At 43.7% G+C, this 21,491-nt stretch overlaps 1 protein-coding gene across 1 annotated transcript in view; it reads left to right on the forward strand.

Annotated features, from left to right (window-relative positions):
- The first annotated feature begins 4,411 nt into the window (after window positions 1–4,411).
- Window positions 4,412–21,491, forward strand: part of UNC5D (unc-5 netrin receptor D) — a 423,168-nt gene continuing 406,088 nt past the window's right edge. Inside the window, exon 1 of the mRNA XM_056860892.1 lies at window positions 4,412–4,502. Coding sequence (XP_056716870.1) covers window positions 4,412–4,502 — 91 coding nt within the window. The remainder of the gene's footprint in view (window positions 4,503–21,491) is intronic.

Raw genomic sequence — 21,491 nt, forward strand, 5'->3', positions numbered from 1 at the left:
CAAGTATGTTAACTGAACAAAAGGATCACCTCCAAGGACAAATGATGCAGTCTTTTGGTGGACCAGTGTTGTTTACAGACAGATGCTGGGCACATCCTTTATTAAAGAGATCACTTGCAAATAGTCTAGATTGGCTGGTTGAAATCTCATCCATGGAAGTTTATGATGGGAGACTCTCTCCTGATAGCTGGGAATCCATCCAGCTTTTGGGAATGAGTTTGGGAGATGATGCCCTCCAGTTAGCCAGAAAGTTTGCTGTTTGAATTTGGGGAGGAGAGGCATAGAGGGTTGTGAGTTGGCGAACGCATCCTTGGAGCACAGATGTGGGGGGCACGATGTGGATGTAGCAATTGCATTGTCTGGTGAAGGAGCCTATTTGTCTCTACTGTGCTTTGTTTTGTAAGTAAGAAAAATGAATATTACAATGACATCATAAAACTCCAGTGTTTGGTCAACAAGTCTATGAGGAATCTTACTCAGGTATACTCAATGGTGCTTGTGTGTGTGTTAAGTGCCGTCAGGTTGCTTCCAACTCATGGCAACCCTATGAATCAATGTCCTCCAAAGTGTCCTTTCCTTAACAGCCTTGCTCAGCTCTAGCAAATTGAGGGCTGTGGCTTCCTTTATAGAGTCAATCCATCTCTTGTTGGGTCTTTCTCTTTTCCTGCTGCCTTCAACTTTTCCAAGCATGATTGTCTTTTCCAGTGACTCTTGTCTTCTCATAATGTGTCCAAAGTACGACAGCCTCAGTTTAGTCATTTTAGTGTCTAGGGTCAGTTCAGGCTTGATTCGATCTATAACCCACTGATTTGTTTTTTTTTTTTTTTTTGGTGGTCCAGGGTATCCGTAACACTCTCCTTCAACACCGCATTTCAAAGGAATCTACTTTTTTCCTATCAGCTTTCTTCATTGTCCAGCTTTCACACCCAGACATAGTAATAGGGAATTCGATAGCATGAATTAGCTTGATCTTGGTTGCCAGTAACACATCCTTACCCTTAAGAATCGTTTCTAGCTCCTTCATGGCTGCCCTTCCCAGTCTCAATCTCCTTCTGATTTCTTGGCTGCAGTCTACCTTTTGGTTGATGATGGAACCAAGGAATAGAAAGTCTTAAACAATTTCAATGGTGCTTACTTCCAGGAAAATGGGAATGTACTATAAATTGGATAAAGCAGTAAGATTGGAATCAAATGGGCTATATGTAGACATAAAGACAAACCTCCCAATCTTTAAGCACATTTACTTAGAAGTAAATACAATTGATTTTCAATGAAATTTACTGTGGGTCAGGTGCTTAGGACTGCAGCATGGCTGACTGAAAAGCAGTTAATTTACTGCTTTTGTTTGTCTCTCTATGAAGGGGATACAAATCACGTAAAGTTTTCGAGTTTTTAAACACACTTTGAATATTTTGCAGGGTGATCTTGGGCTCAGAGTTATGGGAATTTTGCACCTGTGCTGAATGTGAGAAAAAGGGCCCAGTATTTCACAGCTTTTTTAGATCACTTCTACAAACTATATAAAAGGTAAAGGTAAAGGTCCCCTGTGCAAGCACCAGGTCATATCATATCAGCATGTTCTTCTTCTTGGAATAATGATCTCATTTCATCATGTTATTCTTCTCAGCCTATAGAAATAGTCTATGTATTATAACAGAACTATATATTTTGCTGATTCTGCCTGAATTCTTTGAGACATCATCTCCTAGCCCCATGGCTAAGGGTTTGATCTCTCCTTTTACAGGTAAAATAAACTTACTCTTTTCTGTCATTCAAGGTCTCTCTCTGCGTTTGTTTTAAGACCTCCAGCTAAGCGAACCCCAAAAGGCCATTTCCTCTACAGTATTGTTTCATACAAAACCAAGACTGACCTATGGAGTCTTTCCAAAGGGCTTGATAACCCAATATTACTATTAACACATACCTTGTCCACATGTGTGTGAGTGAACAGACCAACACACAAGAGGAGAAGCAGGATTGAGCATATTTGCCACATTCTATGCAACACTAAGCATGCTGGCACCATCTATGCACCTAACATGAACACACAGTCTTCATGGGTACTACCAACTGTGTAAACTCAGGATTTGCCCTCGTGATTTGAAGCACTGATTTTTCCAGCTTTTTTTTATTAAGGAGAGAACTAGTGCAGTGCAGTGGTTAGTGTCTGACTGAGATTTGAGAGACTTGGGTTCCAATTGCACAAAGCCTGCTGGGAGACCCTGGGACAATCACTCCTTTGTAGAGTTGTCCGTGGAAAAAGGAGCACCTGGTATTCTGCCTTGAGCTTTTTGGAGGAAGGGCAAGAGAAAACGGTGACAGCTGTTTGCTGATTGTGGTTCAAGTTTTTCATTTGAATGCTGTGCAAGCCTCTGCAGAATTTTTTTTAATGTGAGAGGACTAATATATACTTTAAATTATAATAACACAAAAAAAGCGATCCCATTTTGCTTTACAAGGCATACACTTGTTATTAAAAAAAAACAGGCAAGGGGTTTGTTTTATGGGATAAAAATGGAATAGATAGATGGAGATAGAGCCTAGGCACAGTTTATATGTTGTGTATACAAACTGGGACATATATAAGCACCCCTTAATGGTGGGGTGAGGTCCTAGTATGCTTGATCCTATTCTCCTTCCACAGGCATTATACCTGTACATGCATATGTTCTGTGCAGAGACAGGTCATTATCAGCATTAATGTATTATCTGTATATGATACTGTAACTAATTTCTTTTGCAGTTAAACAAAAGACCAGTGTATCACTTATGTCTTTGATAGCATGCACTAGCCAGGAACCTGCACACTTCACACGTGTTCATCAAGCCAGTGTGGTGCAGGGGTTAGAGTGCCAGACTAAGATCTGGGACACCCAGGTTTGAATCCTCGTTCCACGACAGAAACTTGCCGGGTTACCTGGGAACAGTCACTCGGTATCAGACTATCTTACTTTACAGGCCGGTAGTTGTGAGGATAAAATGGAAGTGGGGAGAAGAACATTTGGGGAGTGGCTATAACTCAGTGGTAGAACATCTGCTTGCCATGCAGAAACCCCTGAGTTCAATCCCTGGCATCTCCATTTAAAAGGGCCAGGTAGCAAGCGATGTAAAAGACCTCTGCTTCAGACCCTGGAGATCTGCTGCCAGTCTGAGCGGACAAATATAGAACTTGATGCCCCAATGGCCTGATTCAGTATAAGGCAGATTCAAGTATGCATGTGTTTGTGGACCATGCAGTGTTGTAGGCTGCTTTGCTTCTCACTGGGGAGAAAAGCAGCATATAAATATCTAAACAAAGTGTACACCAAAGTATGCCCACCTATCTCTGCAGAGCTCAAAATACAGCCCTTTACTCCAGAAAAGAGAACGAAGAAAGAGAGGAGAGCAGCCAGAAAAAGAACAACAAACAGAAACAGGAAAAGGGAGAAGAGAGAGAAAAAGAAGGGGAAAGTTGGTGCAAGCTGAGCGCTCCAGGGCCCAGACCCCAGCCGGGCTCCGGTGGGAAGGGGCTGTGGCTCAGTGGTAGAGCATCTGCTTGGCAAGCAAAAGGTCCCAGGTTCAATCCTCGGCATCTCCAGCTAAAGCACTGGTTCCCAACCAGGGGTCCATGGACCCCCAGGGGTCCGCGAGAACTAAATTAAGGTCCACAAAACAAAGTTATAAACCCCTAATAAATTAATATTTTCAATTAAAAGTTCTCTATTATAAAAATATATATATTCAAATATTATTCTAAGTTTAATGTTGAACTAACAGTTATGATTCAAGTTTATTTTCAAATGCTCAGAATTTTTATTTTGCCCTTGGGGTCCCTGCAGCGAACAAAAAAGTCCTAGTGGTCCCTGGTCAAAAAAAAAAAAAAAGGTTGGGAACCACTGAGCTAAAGGGACTAGGCAAGTCGGTGCTGCGAAAGACCTCTGCCCGAGACCCTGGAGAGCCGCTGCCGGTCTGCGTAGGCAATACCGACTTTGATGGCCCAAGGGTCTTGGTTCAGTATAAGGCAGCTTCATGCGTTCAACCCCCGTTGGCCAGCAGCAGACCCTGGGGCTCAGCAGCGGCCGCCTCCAGCCATCGCAGGCGGGCAGCTCCCGCCCGAAGGCGGCCGCGAAGCCGCGAAGCGCCGGACAGCGGCTCGCCCGCGCTCATCGCGCAACAGCCGCGCTTCCCCACCGCGCCAACTCGCCGCCGCTCCGCGCTCCCATTCCGGGCCGGCCGGCCCCTCCCCATTCGTCCCCTTCGGCCGCTGGCCCCGCCCCGCCCTCGCCTAATTGGCTGCCGGGGAGGAGGGGGTCTCATCGGGATGCAGGCGCGCGGCTGCCGGCTCTAGTCTGGCGCCGGGCTTGGCTGCGAGGCGGCGCGCGGAGTTGGCCGGCGCGGCCGCTTCCCCCGGGCGGCTGCCGGGCGGCGTACCATGGACGCGGGAGGCCGGAGGAGGAGGAGCCCCCCCTGGCTCGGGCTGTGGCTGCTGGCCGGCGCGCTCGGGAGGGCCGGAGCCCTGCGAGGTGAGCGCGCGGGGATCGGGATCGGGGCCGGCCGGGCGGGCGACTTCCCTTCCCGGGGGTGGTGGTGGGGGGCTGGCAAGTTTGCCGAGCCGGCGCGCGCGGGATCCACTGGTTGCGCCCCAGCCGAGCGGGAGAACGGCTTTCCCTTCGGGGGGCCGGGTTCGTTCCCCTGGAGGGAAAGGCCACGCGGCTGCGGGTCGCGCTCGGTCCGCGGCGTGGCTTGGCTGCTCGTGGGGGCCCATCCCTTCAAGCGGACGTCTCTGGGAGGCTGCTCCTGCGGCGGGGCATGGAGAGAAACGTGGCATCGGTGGAGTGTGTGTGTGTGTTTTTTTCCCCTTCGAGAGGGAAGAGCTGATGCGCGGCACGGTGTTCAATGTGCAGGGTTCAGTGTGCTCGGGGGCTTGAGCATCTTCCGCGGGCGCTGCGCGCTCCCAACTTCGCTTCCCTTGGACTCGATCCCCTTCAGGCAGCTGCACCTTCGTCCCTTGACGGCATGCCACGTTTGCCCCTGTCGATCCATGTGCTAGGAGTCACTTCTCTCGCTTCTCCTTCTTCTTCTCTGCGCCTACCCAAAGCGTTCCTGCTCGGGGAGAGAGTTGAACCCAGACGCTGGGGTGTACGCGCTGTGCATCTGCCACAGTGCGGAGGGTAGTTGGATGCTGTGAGCCACCTCCGTTTTCGATCGTTAACGAGATATTGGCTCATCGATGGCTCCATCGATCACTGTTGCTTTCTTTTCCTGGGGTTTGTGTGCGTTTGGGTAGAATTTGGTACTCTCGGAGCCATCTGCCTCCTAATAAAAAGTGCTCGCCTCCTCTTAGCCTGTGTGTCGTGAATGTAAACCTGAACCGGTCAGCATTTGTGGATCGCTGAGACGAAGCCTCTCGCCTGTCAGCTTACCCTGGTCTTTGGTAGATTTGGGGCACCCCCTACGAGACTTCGGCAGGTAGCTAAATATTGGTCTGGCTCCAGCCTCTGTGGTTCTCCTTGCCCAGGCTCTCCCCCACTGTCTCTAGTAAAATTAAAATCTGCTGGTTTGTCTGGCTTGGGCAAAGAGGGGCTTGCAGAAGCCATATGCATTTTGTCTAATGCTGGTGGAGCTATTGCCCTGGGGGTGGGTGGGCTTGGAGTGCAGCTTAGCTACATGAGAAATGAACTTGTGTGACTAAAGAGCATAAAACATCCTCTTTTGAAGACCCTCTTCCCCCTCCCCCTCGGGCTGTTTTAGATAGGGTTTACGGGAAGCAACTGTTCCTTTCAAAATATATTGCAAAACAAAATGCGCACCAGAAGGGTGGGAGGTTAAGGAGTTTGACCCTGTGCCGCTCAGGAAGAATATCTGAGTGTGAATATATCGGGCTGGGCCGTCGCTGGCGTCTGGAATCCATCGCCCGCCCGATGCATAGCTTACGCTGCTGTTCCTCCACTCTGCCAGCTTTCAAAAGCTTTTTAATTGCAGTTTACCGCCGAGCCGGATGCTTTAGGTACCTGACTGCTGTGGACTTGTTTTTAGACATTACTGTGAGAGATGGGAGAGTATTTTTAGTCCCATTGCAGTTTCCTTTCTTGTTTTTTTTTCTTGATGCCACATAGTGTGCTGCTATAGCTGTAGCTGAGCACTTAACCCCAGCTACTGACCCATTGAGCTATAAGATTACAGTTTATGAAGTTGCCTTAAAGCCACCTTGAAGCGAAATGGCATTCCAGACAGCAAGGGGGGGAGTTCTGGGGGGGGGGGTTGAGAGGGTTGGTGGCAAATGAAATGATTTGAGAACATCGGCTGGGTGCACCTTAATCCTGTTAAAGTTGCATGTGTAGATGAATTCTCTTCCAACCCTCCCCCCCCCCAACTGTATATAGGCAGTTTAAAGTAAACTGAAGAACAGAACCTAGGAATGCACTGATTTCATTGATTTCTTTATGTACAGGAGACTGTAACTTTGAAATGCTACACGTGAAATGCCAGATTCTTCTGCGATATGAAAAATATTCTTTCCCCTGAACTTAAAATTAGATGAGGGTTTAGAGTGAATTCTATTCTAAAGCTTGGGGTGGGGGAGAGATACACGGTTTAGTTGTTTGTTTGACAAGTTTATTTTCAGGTGCCGCTGGTTAACTGGAACACAATATGCTTAGGTTTTATTTGTTCAATGCAATGGCTCACCCTGCTAGGCTCCTACCAGGAGCTCTCTCCTACCGCCACGTGCCTTGTAAGACAGCATCAGAGATGGAAGGTGTTTCAAGTATGGCATTATCTGAAAAGGGTATTAGTGGCGGGTGCCCACCCAACTCGCGCGTACTTTGCAAAGGCAAGTGGATTAGTTAATTTGAAATCTTGGATGCAGAACAGCAGCTAAATGTTAGAGCCCTGTGTTCCTTTTCTGTTTTTAAGGTGCACGAGGAGTCGAAGTTATGCTGCAGCGATGAGTTAATGTTGTTGAGATAAATGTTTATGTGTATTAATGGTGTCCCACCTAGACAGAACCACAAGCTTTCACTCGAAAGGATCGGTGGGCATATTTGGAGGACAGGGAAGCTTGCCTGTCAGTTTACAGCAGGTCAAAGGCTAAGCTAGTCTGGTTGATTTCTTAAAACTTTGGTTTGCTTTTCCTGAAATAGATGAATGTTCCCATGTCTCTTGTAGGCCGTGTAGTAGTCAATGAATATTCTTCAGTGCTGAGATGTCACTGCTTTGGTTGATGCTTACGTGTGCAGTCTTAGGTTTGTAGTTATCATTGGTGTGTTCTGATTTATATTTTCTGTATTGATAAGTATATTTATGTTTTATTCTCAAACAGCAAGAGGGGATTATCCACTTGAGGACATCTCTTTCCTTTTTTTACTCCAGTTTATTTTTTCTTTTTGTGGTTTATTTTTCTTTTTTATTTACTGTAATGCTTGCAGAAACGCAATGCTCTTTCCCTACTTGGTTTTATCACAGCTTTTCTACCTGAAAGAAAGTAGATGAAAAAAAGACCTCATAATGGCTTGTTCATATTCTAAAAAAAAAAAAAAACCAGTTTATTTTCCCGAGAACAATTTGCATTCACATGCAAACGTATGGTAATTTAATCAATTAATATTCATCTTAATCAACTAAGATTTCTGTGGTTTGGTGACAACCATGGGTATAAGTAATAGCTGAAAGATAGCTTTCTGGCCTTGCATTTGAATTGCCAGTCCGGCTTTAGTCCCCCTCTGTGTTGCTTCTAAATTATCGTAATAAGGTACACTCAACAAACTCATTCATGAGGGTCCTCCATGGTGGTCAGGTGTTGCAGTTTGCATTCCATTTACTCTGTAAACTTAGATTTAACAATACCAACGGCAGATTTATATTGCACCTTTTGAAAAGTACTTTGTAACTTCCATGGGGCTCATTCATATAGTAATCCTGTGAGGTAGGTCTCATTTTTATTCCTAGGTTACGGACAAAATTTGGACTGAGCTGAAATGTTTTCTAGGCCCATCCCATAATCCTGTGGATAACCAAACAGTTGGGCCAGGATGAGGATGGTGATGATGAATCAATATTAACATTATCATGTGCCCAAGTTCACAATGTAGTATGTTAGATAGAACTGGCTATGAATATATGGTTTCCACCTTCTTAGCCTTAATATATTAGTCTAACCCAGAGTATGTTGCTGGAGTCACTGGGTGGGGGGAAATCACTTGAGCTTGCTGCTTGGATAGAATTCCAGATCTGTGCACCACCTCAAAGTTGCAGGGATGTATACTTTTAATCACTTTTTCCTCTTGTGGTTCAGTTTCTCTATAACATGCAGAAAACCTCCTAGCTTACAGAATTGCAGTAAGAATGAATGTGAGAATAACTGGTACTCTGAAAAAAAAAAGTAATAAGTGTTTGCCCATGATGAAGATCTAGAGGCCAGAATCTGTTGCTAGAATTAGTATGACATTACCGTATGTTTGACATTCTGACTTGTTTTCATTTCTTGTCTCTTGTTGGGCATGCTGTTATTTCAGAGGGGTAGCTGTGACACTCTGTTTCAGCAGAAAATTGGAGGAGTCCTGTAGCACCTTAAAGACCAAATTTTATTCTAGTGCAAGCTTTCACGGACTAGAGCCCAGTTGCAGGTATAGATCCATGAAAGCTTATGCTAGAATTAAAACTTGTTACTATTTAAGGTCTTATATGACTCCTGTTTTATATTATTTGTGGCTTAAGAAAAAAAGTGACCCACAGAACTGGACGCCAGTCATGCATAAGGGGCATGGTCTCTGCTTTCATATATAGACCTCCTTTGCTATGAGTTGTAAGCCATAGGGGGAATTAACGCTTCAAGATGAGATGAGCCACATTTGAAGTGGTAGAAAGGAAGAAGTGCTTACAAACTTGGATTCATATGACTGTCATTGCTAGAAACAGAAGAAATTCTAGTCACAGGGATGGATCTGTCTACCACATTTTAACCTGCCTTTCCTCTATGCAGAGGAGCCCCGTGGTGTAGAGTAGGAAGCTGTAGTACTGCAGTCAAAGCTCTGCTCACAACTGGAGTTCAATCTCAACAGAAGCTGGTTTCAGGTAGCCAGCTCAGGGTTGATTCAGCTTTCCATCCTTCCGAGGTCAGTAAAATGAGAACCCAGTAAAATGCTGTGAGTAAAGTGTAGATGACTGGTGAAGACCATGACAGTCTGCCTAGTAAATGTTGTGATGTGACGTCACCCCATGGGTCAGTAATGACCTGATGCTTGAATGGTGGACTACATTTTCCTTTTCCTTTAAGCACCTTAGCTTGGTGGCTAGGTAGGGATTTCAGGTTGGGTCTCCCATATCCTAGTCCAGCATTCTAACCACTACATCGCGCTGACTGAAAACATCAACTCTTCATCCCCTTCCTTCTCTCCCCATAGTGTTTAGTAAGGGGAATACATGACATGATGCCCCAACACATGTTCCTCACTAAATATTATATGGAATAAAGGGATGCTGGGTTTCTATTCTTAGCGGCAGCCCTGTGACCCACATCCCTTATAGTACTGCCCATGCTTCTTGAACAGGAATACATTCCTAATCCAGCAGTTGTGGTATTGGTACCTTTTGTGTGTTTTGTCTTCTGAGAAAGTTGCATATTGGTGCTGGGTGAAGGCTGCAAGAGGTTCATAGATCTTGTCTTACACACAGGCCAATGTAGTCATTAATCTCCTTGCTGTTTTCTTTTGTGAGAGGAACTTGCAAACTTTTCGAGCAAGATGGCTCCAGAGATGCTTCTTTGCTTTGCTGACCTGTGGGATGCAGTTCTTTGTAAAAGTCTACCTCAGATATTTCATTACAATTCAGATTGCACTTTTGCCATTAATCAGTTATATTCACAGCCACGCAGTGTACATTTTAACAAATAAAAGAGCATTAGTTTTATAAGAAGGGTCTGGGCAGAGACCTCGGTACTGCACACAGGGTGGTGTGCAGGAGAAGCATGTTAAGGGACTATGGGTCACTGTGAAGGGATTTGGGGCCTTTTGGAGAGTAAATTCCCTCTCTCAAACTCCTAGCTGATATACTAAGCCCACATCTAACTCCAAAGCATCTAGCATAAATATAAAAATTCTGTTTTAAGTAATGGTTCAAGGTTTCATAGCAGGCAGTAAACTTCATGCTCCCTGATGATGGATCAAAATAACAGTCCATCTAGTCCAGAATCCTATTTAGCACAGTGGCCAAACAGATGCTCCTGGAATTCCTATAAGCACAAAGACCAAAGCCTCCGCTGCTGTTGCCTCTTGGCAATTAGTATTCACTGGTACAGTGCCTCTAAACATTCAGGTTCTATCAGTCACTTTCTCCATATGTTCATAAAATCGTTTTCTGCTGTACCACTAGTATAGTCAAGAACCCCTGTGTATTGGGGGGGGGGCTGCATCCCAACTGTACCAAAATGTGCTATCATAGCATTAGTTAAAAAGAGAGGTTCAAGCAGCTGTGCCTTGCCATTGTGCTGATCACATCTATTTCCCTCCCCTGGTGGAGAATCCTTTTTCTGGGTCCCAACAGGGACAGAAGCCTAAGCTGCATGCTAGCTGTGCTATAAGAACAGCAATATTCCGTGATCCCTCTTTTCAAGATTGACTTCCGAGAGACAGAAAGTAGCTGCTAATATAATAACTTTCATAGCAAAACTTGCAGCACGCAAGCACAAACAGTATGCTATCGTACACTAAGATGGAAAATTACTTGTGGATCAAGGGTTCCCTTGAGGAAACATGAGGCTGCCTTTTTCTGTATTTTTAGTCTTGCTTGCCGGAGAAATGTGGAGTTTTGAGCTTCAGAGTGGGATCTTAACACCAGAGGCTGCTGTTTCTGTTGCTTAGCATGCCATCTCTGCTTTTAGGGAAGCAGATGGCTGGATTCATTTATAGCAAACAGGACCTTATTTCATTTTCCATTTCTACTTGTAAAGGGTTTCAAGTGTCTACTGTATGGTATCATCAGAACTTTCCTCATATTGTGGTCACCTACAAAGAGACTGTTTTTGTTAATGTACATTACATGTTGGCTTCTTAAAAAGAAGTTACATTTTAAGACTCCTTGCAAATGGTTCCTGTTTTCTCATGCCCGACCCTTTTACTTCTGTCTCCTTGGTGGGTTCCATATCTATGTTTATCTTCACAAACAAAATAATGGCTTGGATGGGAGAGAAGCCTCATTTGGAGGTGGGTGGGTAGAAATGGCAGGAAGGGAGAGTCTGTCACATTTGTATCTCTTGCTTCCTCCAAGGAGCTCAAGGCAATTTACATGGCTGTCCCCTCCTCTGTTTTGCTTTCTCAGCAACCCTGCAAGGTAGGTTAGGCTGAGAGGAAAGTGACTGGCCCAAAATTACCTTGTGAGCTGCCGAATGGGGATTTGAATGGAGGTGTTAAAAACTCATCTTCCCACTACTTCACCATGGTTAATGGCCTCCTCTGGAGAGGAACACTGACCATTGGGCTAATATCAGGAGTATAATCTGATTTGACCCTCAGGCTGCGTAACTATGGACCTGGATTAATGTATTTTGAGTGCCCTTCAAGTCCAAAGGCATAACGCTTACTTTCCTGTTGGATTGTTGTTAGTATGCTTTCATTGCTGTGGATGTGGGCCAGATTTTGATGTGGCCACAAGGTGTTGATTGGAGGGCCTTCATTTCATGTTTTGTGAGGATAAAAAGGGTGATGCATGTGGATGCCACAGAAGAACTGACAAGTTCCACACTGATATATTGTTTGATTGAAATAGATTTGGAAATGGTTGAAGAATAGAGGGTACTTGAATTCTGTTTATGTTTGTTCTTTGGTCTCCTGATAATGCCATTTACTCATGTTTACACTCTTGTTCAGCCTTTGTATATACCATTGCACTGTGCTTCACATTGCTTTTCTGGGGTGAGCTGTCACCTTTGATGAACTCTGTTCTTGTGTCTGAGTAAGGGATGTTATCCTGGAAATAATCTGTCTGTAGGATTCAGTGGGATTATCCTGTTTGATGCTGTCTAACATGTGAGGTTGGTCTAGATGCAAGCTGCAGTCCAGAAATGATTTTGTGTTACAGATATAGGAAAGGGTCAAAAACTTAATAAGACCTTTAAAAGAAAACCTTATCTGTCCAGAAAACATTTTAAAAGTTGTGCAGTGATCTAGATGCTTGGGCAGAAGAATCCAGAAGGCATCTGTGTGGAGAGTGAAACAGAGGAACGTCCTTAGTGTTGAGGCCACTGAAAATTGCTTCTACCTGACAGCTTCTTCCCATGGAGGAGTTGTGAGTGGTGTGTCCTATCACATGGATTTTCCACACTGCATCAAGACACTCCAGACTTGTGTTACTGTCCATCAGAGGACACCTAGTGGTCAGATCTGTCTTTGTGTTATATGCAAAAGTTATTTGGTTGGCACTATGTAAAAGGCAATGTGAACATAATTTGAGTAGTGCACTAATTTTATGGTGAAGAGACGAACCTGTTTCTTGAGAGGCCACAGCTAGAGTAATCTTAAGGACAGAGCTGGGCTGGATTGTTATTTTTTCCCAAATGAGGGGGCTAATTTCCATTGAGAACCGGTGGGAATAGGGGAATTGTGCTCCAGTGTGTTGTTGCTTTCTTTTGGCTGCCTTAACTTGGCAGCTAAAATGACTGTTTCAAGCATAGTGAGTTCCCACTGGGGTGTTTGCTTTGTTGCTGTGTGAAATATAAATTTGCTGACTATTGCTTCAGGAGGAGAGAAAGCCATTTCAAAGGTTCTCATGAGTGCTGGATGTCCAGCTGACAGAATAGTGTATGATACCACTAAAACACCCTGCAATACAAAATGGTTTGCAAGTCACAGAACCTGGTTTGCCAGGAATGCAAAGCATGAGGATACTGTTAGTGGCCAATAGGGTGTCATCTCAGACAAAGTTAATGAGGCCATGTTTCCATCTACCTGAGAAGAGCGGAAGGGTCCTTCAGCTTGGTCCTTGTGGATGGAGACTAAAATCACTTGCAGAGTCCATCCTGTAGAGTCCATCCTGCAGAAGTTGATGCAGGGGTGCTGTCCAAGGATGACTAGTTTTGTCATCTGTTTGTACTGAAGAGTTTGGAAGGGTGAAAAGAACCATGGAAGTGTTGTGGATCCCTGCTTTCTCTAACTGTGGTATTTCTTCATTTGCAGAACAATTAACTTGTAAAATTCATTGCCATAGGATTTAGTGAAAGCCATGCTTTTAAAGGGGGTAAGAGAAATTTATGGCTGAAAGGCCAATCAATGATGGTTAACGACAGCAACATAATTGAACTTCAGGGTTCAGAGGCAACAGCTCTCTGGATATCAATGTGAGTGGGACCAATGAGGGAGGCTTTGGTCTCCATCACTTGCTTGTAAGTCTTCCAGGGCCATTTGGTTGGATGCTGTGTGAAATGGGATTTTAGTTGAACTTTGGACCTTCTAGGTGCTGGATGGGTGGAGCAACCTCTTGAGTACTCACAAGCTTGGATGCAAAAGATCCCAGGCTGAATCCCTTTCATTTCCTGTTAAGAGTTAGTAGGTAGGAGAACCAAGAAATAACACGTCCATGCCACACCATTGATTGTCAAAAAGAGATAATTCTGAGTTAGGTGGACCACTGGTCTGACTCACTAAGACATCTCCTTGTATTGTTCTTAATAACAGAGCATATCATGGTAATATTCTTGCAGCTCTAGCAGGGGAGGAAGGTAGGGCACATCTTTATGGCAGATTACTTATTGCAACATGTGGAATCCAAATTCACATTTTGCATTTGAAAGTTTCCCTGTTTTCTACCTTGAAGGAACCAATGTCATACCGACTTGTCTGGGGTTGAAACCCTACATGTCTGCCAGGAAACCTTGACTGTAGGTTTTTCTGGTGCAAACTTGAGAGCGATGGCTATTCCAGATCAAAACCAATGGTTTCAAAAGAGACCTTTAATAAAGACTAGGTTCCCCACTCCCCCTCTCTATTTAAACGCAACGAGTAAAAACTAATAATGTTTGAGTCTTTCATCAGGGTTATGCAATCTATCTTGTCATGTGAAATCACAAGAGAAATAAGCTGGGTCATGACAAAGAAAGAAGTAGTATCAAAGCATTTTATTTTTCCACAGAAACAACAAGTTCTGAAGCTGGGGGGAGGGAGTTTAAGAATAATTCTTATTGTTTTTACCCTTTAATTTTATCTTTTAAAAATCTGCTGCTGGAACTTGCAGTGTTATCAATTTCTTTCAGGGTATTATCATAACAAGAGATTAAAGTCTCTGGAATTGTGCTTGACAAGACCGCTTGTGATACAACACAAATCCACCGATTCTCTAGTGCTTATCACCTCGCATGTCCTGCAGCATGTTTTTTTTGTTGGCAATCCATAAAACAGATCACAAACTCCTACTGAACTGGATAAAATATAGGGTGCCTTTGTTCTTGGCTGCTAGTCAACATTAGTGGTTAATTTAGAATTAGGAGTACGTAACAGTAGAGATCAGAACATTTGACAGCAGCTCAGACCACCCTCAGATTGTTAGGTCTGATTTTAAATAGGACACTACTGACTACCCATGTGAAGCAAGCCGGGGTGCTTATAAGTGAGCCTGCCAGCACAACATTTGCCTGGCTTGGTGTGCTAACTAAGTACACTAGGCTGCTTTGCACAGGTAGCTGTCCAGTTTAAATGATAGTTCAAAGACATCACACAAATGCGACAGTTCACAGATAAGTCCTTTTGCCTCATCATCATCCTGTGTAGTAATAATAGATTTTAGTAAATAAAAATATATAAATCTGGTCTTTGTTGTCAAATGATGTAATTCTTGCTGGAAAATTATCCAGTGTCTTAGAGTGTGATCTGCTTTGATTATTTAGGTATCATATTATCCTCTTTTCTCTGCAATAGGGACCCAAAGCAGCTTACAAAATGTCTGTTTTTAATAAACAACAATCCAGCAAAAATACAAAAGCACACACAAACTGCATCCTGGGCAGGTTCTGAATTGAGTGTGCTTATTTTGACTTACATGTAGTAAGCAAAAATTTAAAAAGTACGCTGTTAATTTTTATATTCCAGTAGCAGCACACATTTCAATGGAACTATCTTATTGGGGGGGGGGAAAATCAAGGGTGGTTTAAATGTTCCACCAGATTCATAGTTTTATGTTAGAATTATTTTTATTTGAATAATACTTGTAAAAATGGTAAAACAATGTCGCATGTACTTTGTTTTTTCCCCATCAAGTCACAGCTGTCTTATGGTGACCCTGTGGGGTTTTCAATGCAAGAGATGCTCAGAGGTGGTTTGCCACTTTGCCTGCTCCGCATCACAACACTGGCATTCCTTGGTGGTTTCCCATCCAAATACTAGCCAGGGCTGACCCTGCTTGGCTTCTGAGATCGGGCTAGCCTGGGCTATCCAGGTCAGGGCAAAACACCGAAAAATGGCAGACACAACAGTTCTGACAGAACCAAACCACTGAGCATGTCACCATGAACATGTTTGCCCATGCATTTGTTTCAACAGAATTAAACTATGGCGGTCACTGGGGCACCTCATCACCTGCGTTGTTTGTTATTGCAGCCTTCAGTCTGGTATGGAACTGTCTCCACAGTCATGTGGGAGAAGATAATGGAAGGCAAGAGCAGGGGGAGGGTTTCTGTGCCTTGCTTATGGGATTATGGGTAGCAGATAAGTAACTATTGTGGGGAAACAGAATGCTGGACTCGATGGCTCTTTGATCTGGTCCAGCGAGGCTGTTCGATTTGTAGTACAATTCCTTCAGGAAGCAGCTTCCAAATGGTGACAGTTTCCTGAAGGAGCCAGGACATTTGCAAGCTGGTGAAGTTTCCCACAGTAAATGTGGCTTCTGAGTCACGTGCAGAATGCGTTTGGGTGACAAAGGAGCAATTGCATCCAGCTTACAAAAAGGGGATTCCCACCTTTGGGGGAATCAGGATCAGTAAGCATCAATCCGCTTCCATTGTAAACGTTAAGCTTTGACTACTTGTTAGGAATGAAGTTGGAGGGATTGACAAGATACAGGGATGAGACAAAGAAGTTGTTTCAGGCACAAGACTTTCTCTCCAGGCAGTTGGCAACCCTCCCCCCAGGATTGTTTTGGAGGATAATGGAGGAGGGTGGAGGAATATGTAACCCGCCTTTAGCTCCTTGAAGATAAAAATGTCACAGAAAAGACAACACTGCATTTCTGGCTTTTGTATTGGGGTGTGTGTGTGTGAATACCTGGATCTCTGATTATACACTGGAGATGCTGAATCAAGTGAAGACTCCCTAGAATTCTGAATACACTCAGACAAACTGCACTGTCAGAGCAGGCACATATTGACCACCAATGTGCTGGGAATGGGATATTGTACAGCAAAGCAAGCAATATTAACCACTTGCTGGAATGTAATTCAATTCTGAATTAGGTGGCCATCTGCTTGCCATAAATCTGTCAGTGATGTATCAAACTGTATTTATTGCTTTACAGAAGTAATCAAATTAAAGGACAGTCTCATCTTGGCAAGACCAAGGAACTATGTAAGAATCCGTATACTGTAGACACATACAACATTCAAGGATATGTTTATTTAAATACTACTAATTCTGCCCACGAACAGTATGCTATATGTGATAATACATGATTGAAGCATTCCGTTTTTTCAATGTTATTAAGTTTAACTCAGTATCCAAATATGCTGTTAGTCTTGTTGTGACTGTATGAGATTTATTTTCAAATATGATTTCTTATCTGAGAGTAAGGAAAGTTAGGATGCATGTGCTAAAGTAGCAGAGGGTACAGAAATTTGCAGTTGTGCATGGTATTGGGAATATTTACAGTTTTGATTGCAGAAAATTATAACATTAATATTTTTAGATTTTATAAATATGCCAAATGGTACGATTTTATATACTAAATAAGTTATAAATGATGCATTCTATGTTGTTAGAGCAGTAAAATTTTAGTAGTTTTAGGTTTTGTAAGTAATAATTTTCCCATGGCTTCAAAAGTCCCAGAATGTTTACATCAGGAGTACTGGACAGATTCATAAATTGTGCTAGTCACAGGTGAATGAGGGGTTAATGGTGAGAATCTCACCACTCGTGCAAAACTACAAATCCTTGCATCTATTACAGTGGCAATCGTGGAAACATTTTTAGTGTTGAGAGATGCTATATCAAGATGCCATTTTCCTGTCAGAAGTTTTTAATAGGGGTGTTATAGAAGATGGGTCACTGCTCAGTCACTGTTTGCAGTTTTATATGTTCAGGTTTAGTTTTATTGCATATGGCCAAAGGCCGTTAGAAATATTAACAAAAATAAATACTGTAAATCCAAAACCCTTCTTATATGTAGAAGATCTCATATTCAGTCTGTCATCTCTTATTAAAAGGATTCTGGATAGAAGAAGAGGAGTTGGTTTTTATATGCCAATTTTCTCTACCTTTTAAAGGATAATCAAACCTGCTTACTATCTTCCCTTCCTATCCCCACAAAAGATACCTTGTGAGGTAGGTGAGGCTGAGAGAGCGCTAAGAGAACTGTGACTAGGCAGAGGTCACCCAACTGGCTTCATGTGTGGGAGTGCGGAAACCAACTCGGTTCACCAAATTAGAGTCCACCACTCATATGGAGGAGTGGGAATCAAACCCAGTTCTCCAGATCAGAGACCACCGCTCCTAACCACTACACCACACTGGCTGTCCCTGGGTAGCAGGTGTTGGGGGAAATGTCTTTGGAGCATTGCTAGTAACCAGAGTAGAATATATGGACCAATGGTTTGACTCTGAATCAAGCACCTTTATATTCTCTGCCTTTTAGTCTTGAACATTTTAACGGCTTTCTTTCTCTGAGCTTTCATTCCTACAGTTATAATTTTAGCACCATTTTAATAAGTTCTGTTTGTCTGCAGGCTTATAAATGTCCACTCACATTACAACTCCCAAAATTACTACCCCCTCTGTCCACATAATGCAAGTGTCAGTCCCTTGTAGCAGAATATTTGAAGGAAAGAAATAAAGCAGAATAAAACCGATATTCTTCCACCTTCACCCATCTCTCCCACCTTTCTCCCAATGGAAAACCTGTATAAGTGCAGTCCTTTATAGAGTGACTCCATTTCAGACTTCAAAAAGTCTTCATAGAATCACACTAGTGATTGTTGGGTACAAATAAATGGTGATTATTACTCTCATTGTTTACTAACAAATCAGGACTGAATTTTTTTTGCTCCGTTTTTAGCCTATTCCACTCCTGATTATAGCCCCCATCTCATCTGGCTCTTGTCCAGATAGGTCCTATGACCCCTGCATAGCCTTTTTGGTAGTCTAAGGGGATTCTCTCCTTCCAAGTGCCAGTTGGATCCAGCCTGCTGTTTTGTTTGCCAATTTGCTGTTTTCTGGGGAGGGGGTAACATTGCAAACTCTTACACTATATTTTCTTTTTAGGGTTAAAAAGCCTATTTGTTCATTGCATTTTTATTTTATACTGAAGGCTGGTTTCATTGTAGTAGAACACTATCATGGTGTTCACATTTGCACTTCAATTTATATCAAGGCATCTTTTTTTCACTGTTACTCCTCAGTAAGCCTTGGATGATGATGATGATGATGATTATTTTTTGCTTCTATAAGCATTGAAGATGCACAAATAGTATGATATATTTGCTTTGTAGCTTTGATCTATATATTCAACCACACAAAGGAGTGTTGCTAATGCACTCCTGGTCTTTACTGCAGGATGCAGTGAAGTAGATCAGAGACCTTTGGCCAGTTCTGGTGTTAGAGAGGGGAGCCTGAGGCTTCCAGCAGGCAGAGAGGATGCAGGGAACAGAACTCCAGCTGAGCTGGATTGGTCTGGAGCTTTGGAGTAAATTGCCCTAGGCTGTTGATGTTAGGTAAACAGTAGGGGAGTCTGGTCAGGCTGAAGTGTTCCAGACAGTCCTGGGATGAACCACCCTTTTGCAGAATATGTCTGTTCTCCCAGCAGAAGCACCAAGAATGTGCTGGGGAGGAGATTCATAATGGATGCCCACTCATGGGAGGAGGGGAATCTTTTCAAATAGGTCTGCTAAAACCTGCAACACTAAAATATAAGATACTTGAAGTTGTAATGTGTTGGCACTTGACTCACCTGAAGTTACCCCCCCATTCTATAGAGCAAGTCCAGATAAAAATTGGAGGATTTATAACATGTGCAAATCTCTGTCCACCACCTCTGGATCATAGGAACATCTTTACATCATGGCAGTGTACAACCAACCATACTCGTTTATGCACATCCCTCTCCCCTTTATTTTAATATGCTTGTTATCTTAGTGGATTGTTCTCATTTATATATTGTTTTGTTAAACTCTAATAAAAAATTGGACTAGATAGATCTAGAGCTTTGGACTATTGATGGTGGGAAGACAGCTGGGGAATCTGGTGTTTTATGTAATAACCCATATAAAATGCATGGACCATCTGTAGGGCAGACTGCCAGGGGCCATCTACCCTTCCGTTCTTTTACATGCTGTGGTAGAGTCCCTGCCTCCAAGGAACTTACAAACTAAAATAACCATGGGGGCGAAGGGAAGGGAGAGACAAAGGTGTGTGTGAGAGAGCATGAACAAGTTGCAATGCCACAATTAATTGCACACTCTATTGTGATCAAGCTGGCTTACAGCAATTTTTTTGGGTATCTATCTCTGTCCTCAAAAGGATTTAGGTGTTGGCTTTGGGTGGCTTAAAGAAACAGAGGAGGGCAAGCGAAAAACAATCCCTTCTTTCTGCTCCCTGGTGTTTTCTTGTCGCTGTTATTTTCCTTGCCCTGGGATAACACACTCTCACATCATGCTCTTTGTCCTAGGTCTGTTCACCTCCTCTTTTCCATTCTTAGGGCAGAAATGCCCAGTAGAATAGAAAATAAAAAAGTCTGGTTCACATAACCTCTTTTGCACATAATTGTAGGTCTTTGCCCCCCTTCACCTGATGCTGTGAATGTGGCGTGCATGTCACCTGATAGGGCATGGCTAGCGTTCGCAGCCATTTTTGTGCATGTCTGCAATCACATGAACGCATGAAGCTGCCTTATAGTGAATCAGACCCTTGGTCCATCAAAGTCAATATTGTCTACTCAGACCAGCAGCAGCTGTCCAGGGTCTCAGGCAGGGTTCTTTCACATCACCTACCTGCCTAGTCCCTTTAACTGGAGATGCTGGGGATTGAACGTGGGACCTTCTGCATGCCAAGCAGCTGCCCTACCACTGACCCACAGCCCCTCCCACATTAGGAGAGTCCACCCTCATTAGGAGAGCTTACCTAACCACAGCCTACTGTCTCATTTTCGTTCTGTAGTCCAGTCAGAGCAACATGACAGGGCTCCATCTTATCCCCCATGCTATCCAATATCTATATTGAAGCCACTGAGAGAGGTTGTCAGGAGGTAAGGGCTGCGAAGTCACCAATATGGGGATGCCCACCCAGCTCTGTCTTTCTTTTCCACTTAATTCTGAGGATGCTGTTAGTGTTGTGAACCAGTGCATAGCATCAGCAATGGGCTGGACGAGGGTGAACAAGCTGAAACTTAATCCCGACAAGACAGAGGTTGTCTAGGTTAGTAGAAAGGCAGACTGGGGACTTCAGATCTCCCCTTTCTTAGATAGAGATATACATTCTCCTTGAAAAGCCAGGTTTGCAGCTTGGGAAGCTGCTTGACCCAGCAGTCACCTTGAAAAAACAGGTGCCTGCTGTGGCTCAGAATGCATTTGCCCAGCTTTGGCTGGTGTGTGAGTCAATTGTCTGTTCCTGATTCAGACAAATCTAGCCACAGTGAACCATACCTTAATTCCATCTAGACTGGACTATTGCAATGCCCTCTACTTGGGGCTACCCTTGAAGAGTCTTTGGAAGCTGCAGCTAGTGCAGAATGCTATGGCTAGACTGCTGGTCAGCTATTGGGAGCGTATGTTCTTGATTCTAAATATGTTCCTGATTCTGAAACAGTTACACTGGCTACTGAGCCATTCCTGGGCCCAATTCAAGGTGTTGGTTTTGATCTTTAAAGCCCTGCATGGCTTGGTACTGGGGCATCTGAAGGACCATCTCCTCTCAAATGCTCCTGCCCAGGCTTGTGTGGTGGGCACATGAGAGAGGGGCTTTTCAGCGGCAGCTCCACAATTATGGACCAGCCTCCTCAGGGAGATACACCTGGACCCCTCCTTGTCAATCTTCAGGAAGCAGTTGAAGACAGTTTTCTTTAAAACTGCATTTGACTGATAGCATTTTTTATTGGCAGTCCTAATTGGCATTTTTAAATAGTTGATTTTTCATTGGATTTTTATAATTGTTTTTATTCTGGTTGCTCCTTCTTTTCATAGTGTTTTGTTCATAGTGCAAGCTGCCTTGAGTTCTGCAAGGGAGAAAGGTGTCTAACAATAAATTACAATAGGTTAGCCTGTTGAGAATGGTCATGAGTTGAAGGTAAAAGGGAGAGGCATGAATGTTCTCAGTGATCAGTCAACTCATGAC

The sequence above is a fragment of the Euleptes europaea genome, chromosome 14 (genome assembly GCF_029931775.1).
Source record: "Euleptes europaea isolate rEulEur1 chromosome 14, rEulEur1.hap1, whole genome shotgun sequence".
NCBI classification, from domain to species: domain Eukaryota; kingdom Metazoa; phylum Chordata; class Lepidosauria; order Squamata; family Sphaerodactylidae; genus Euleptes; species Euleptes europaea.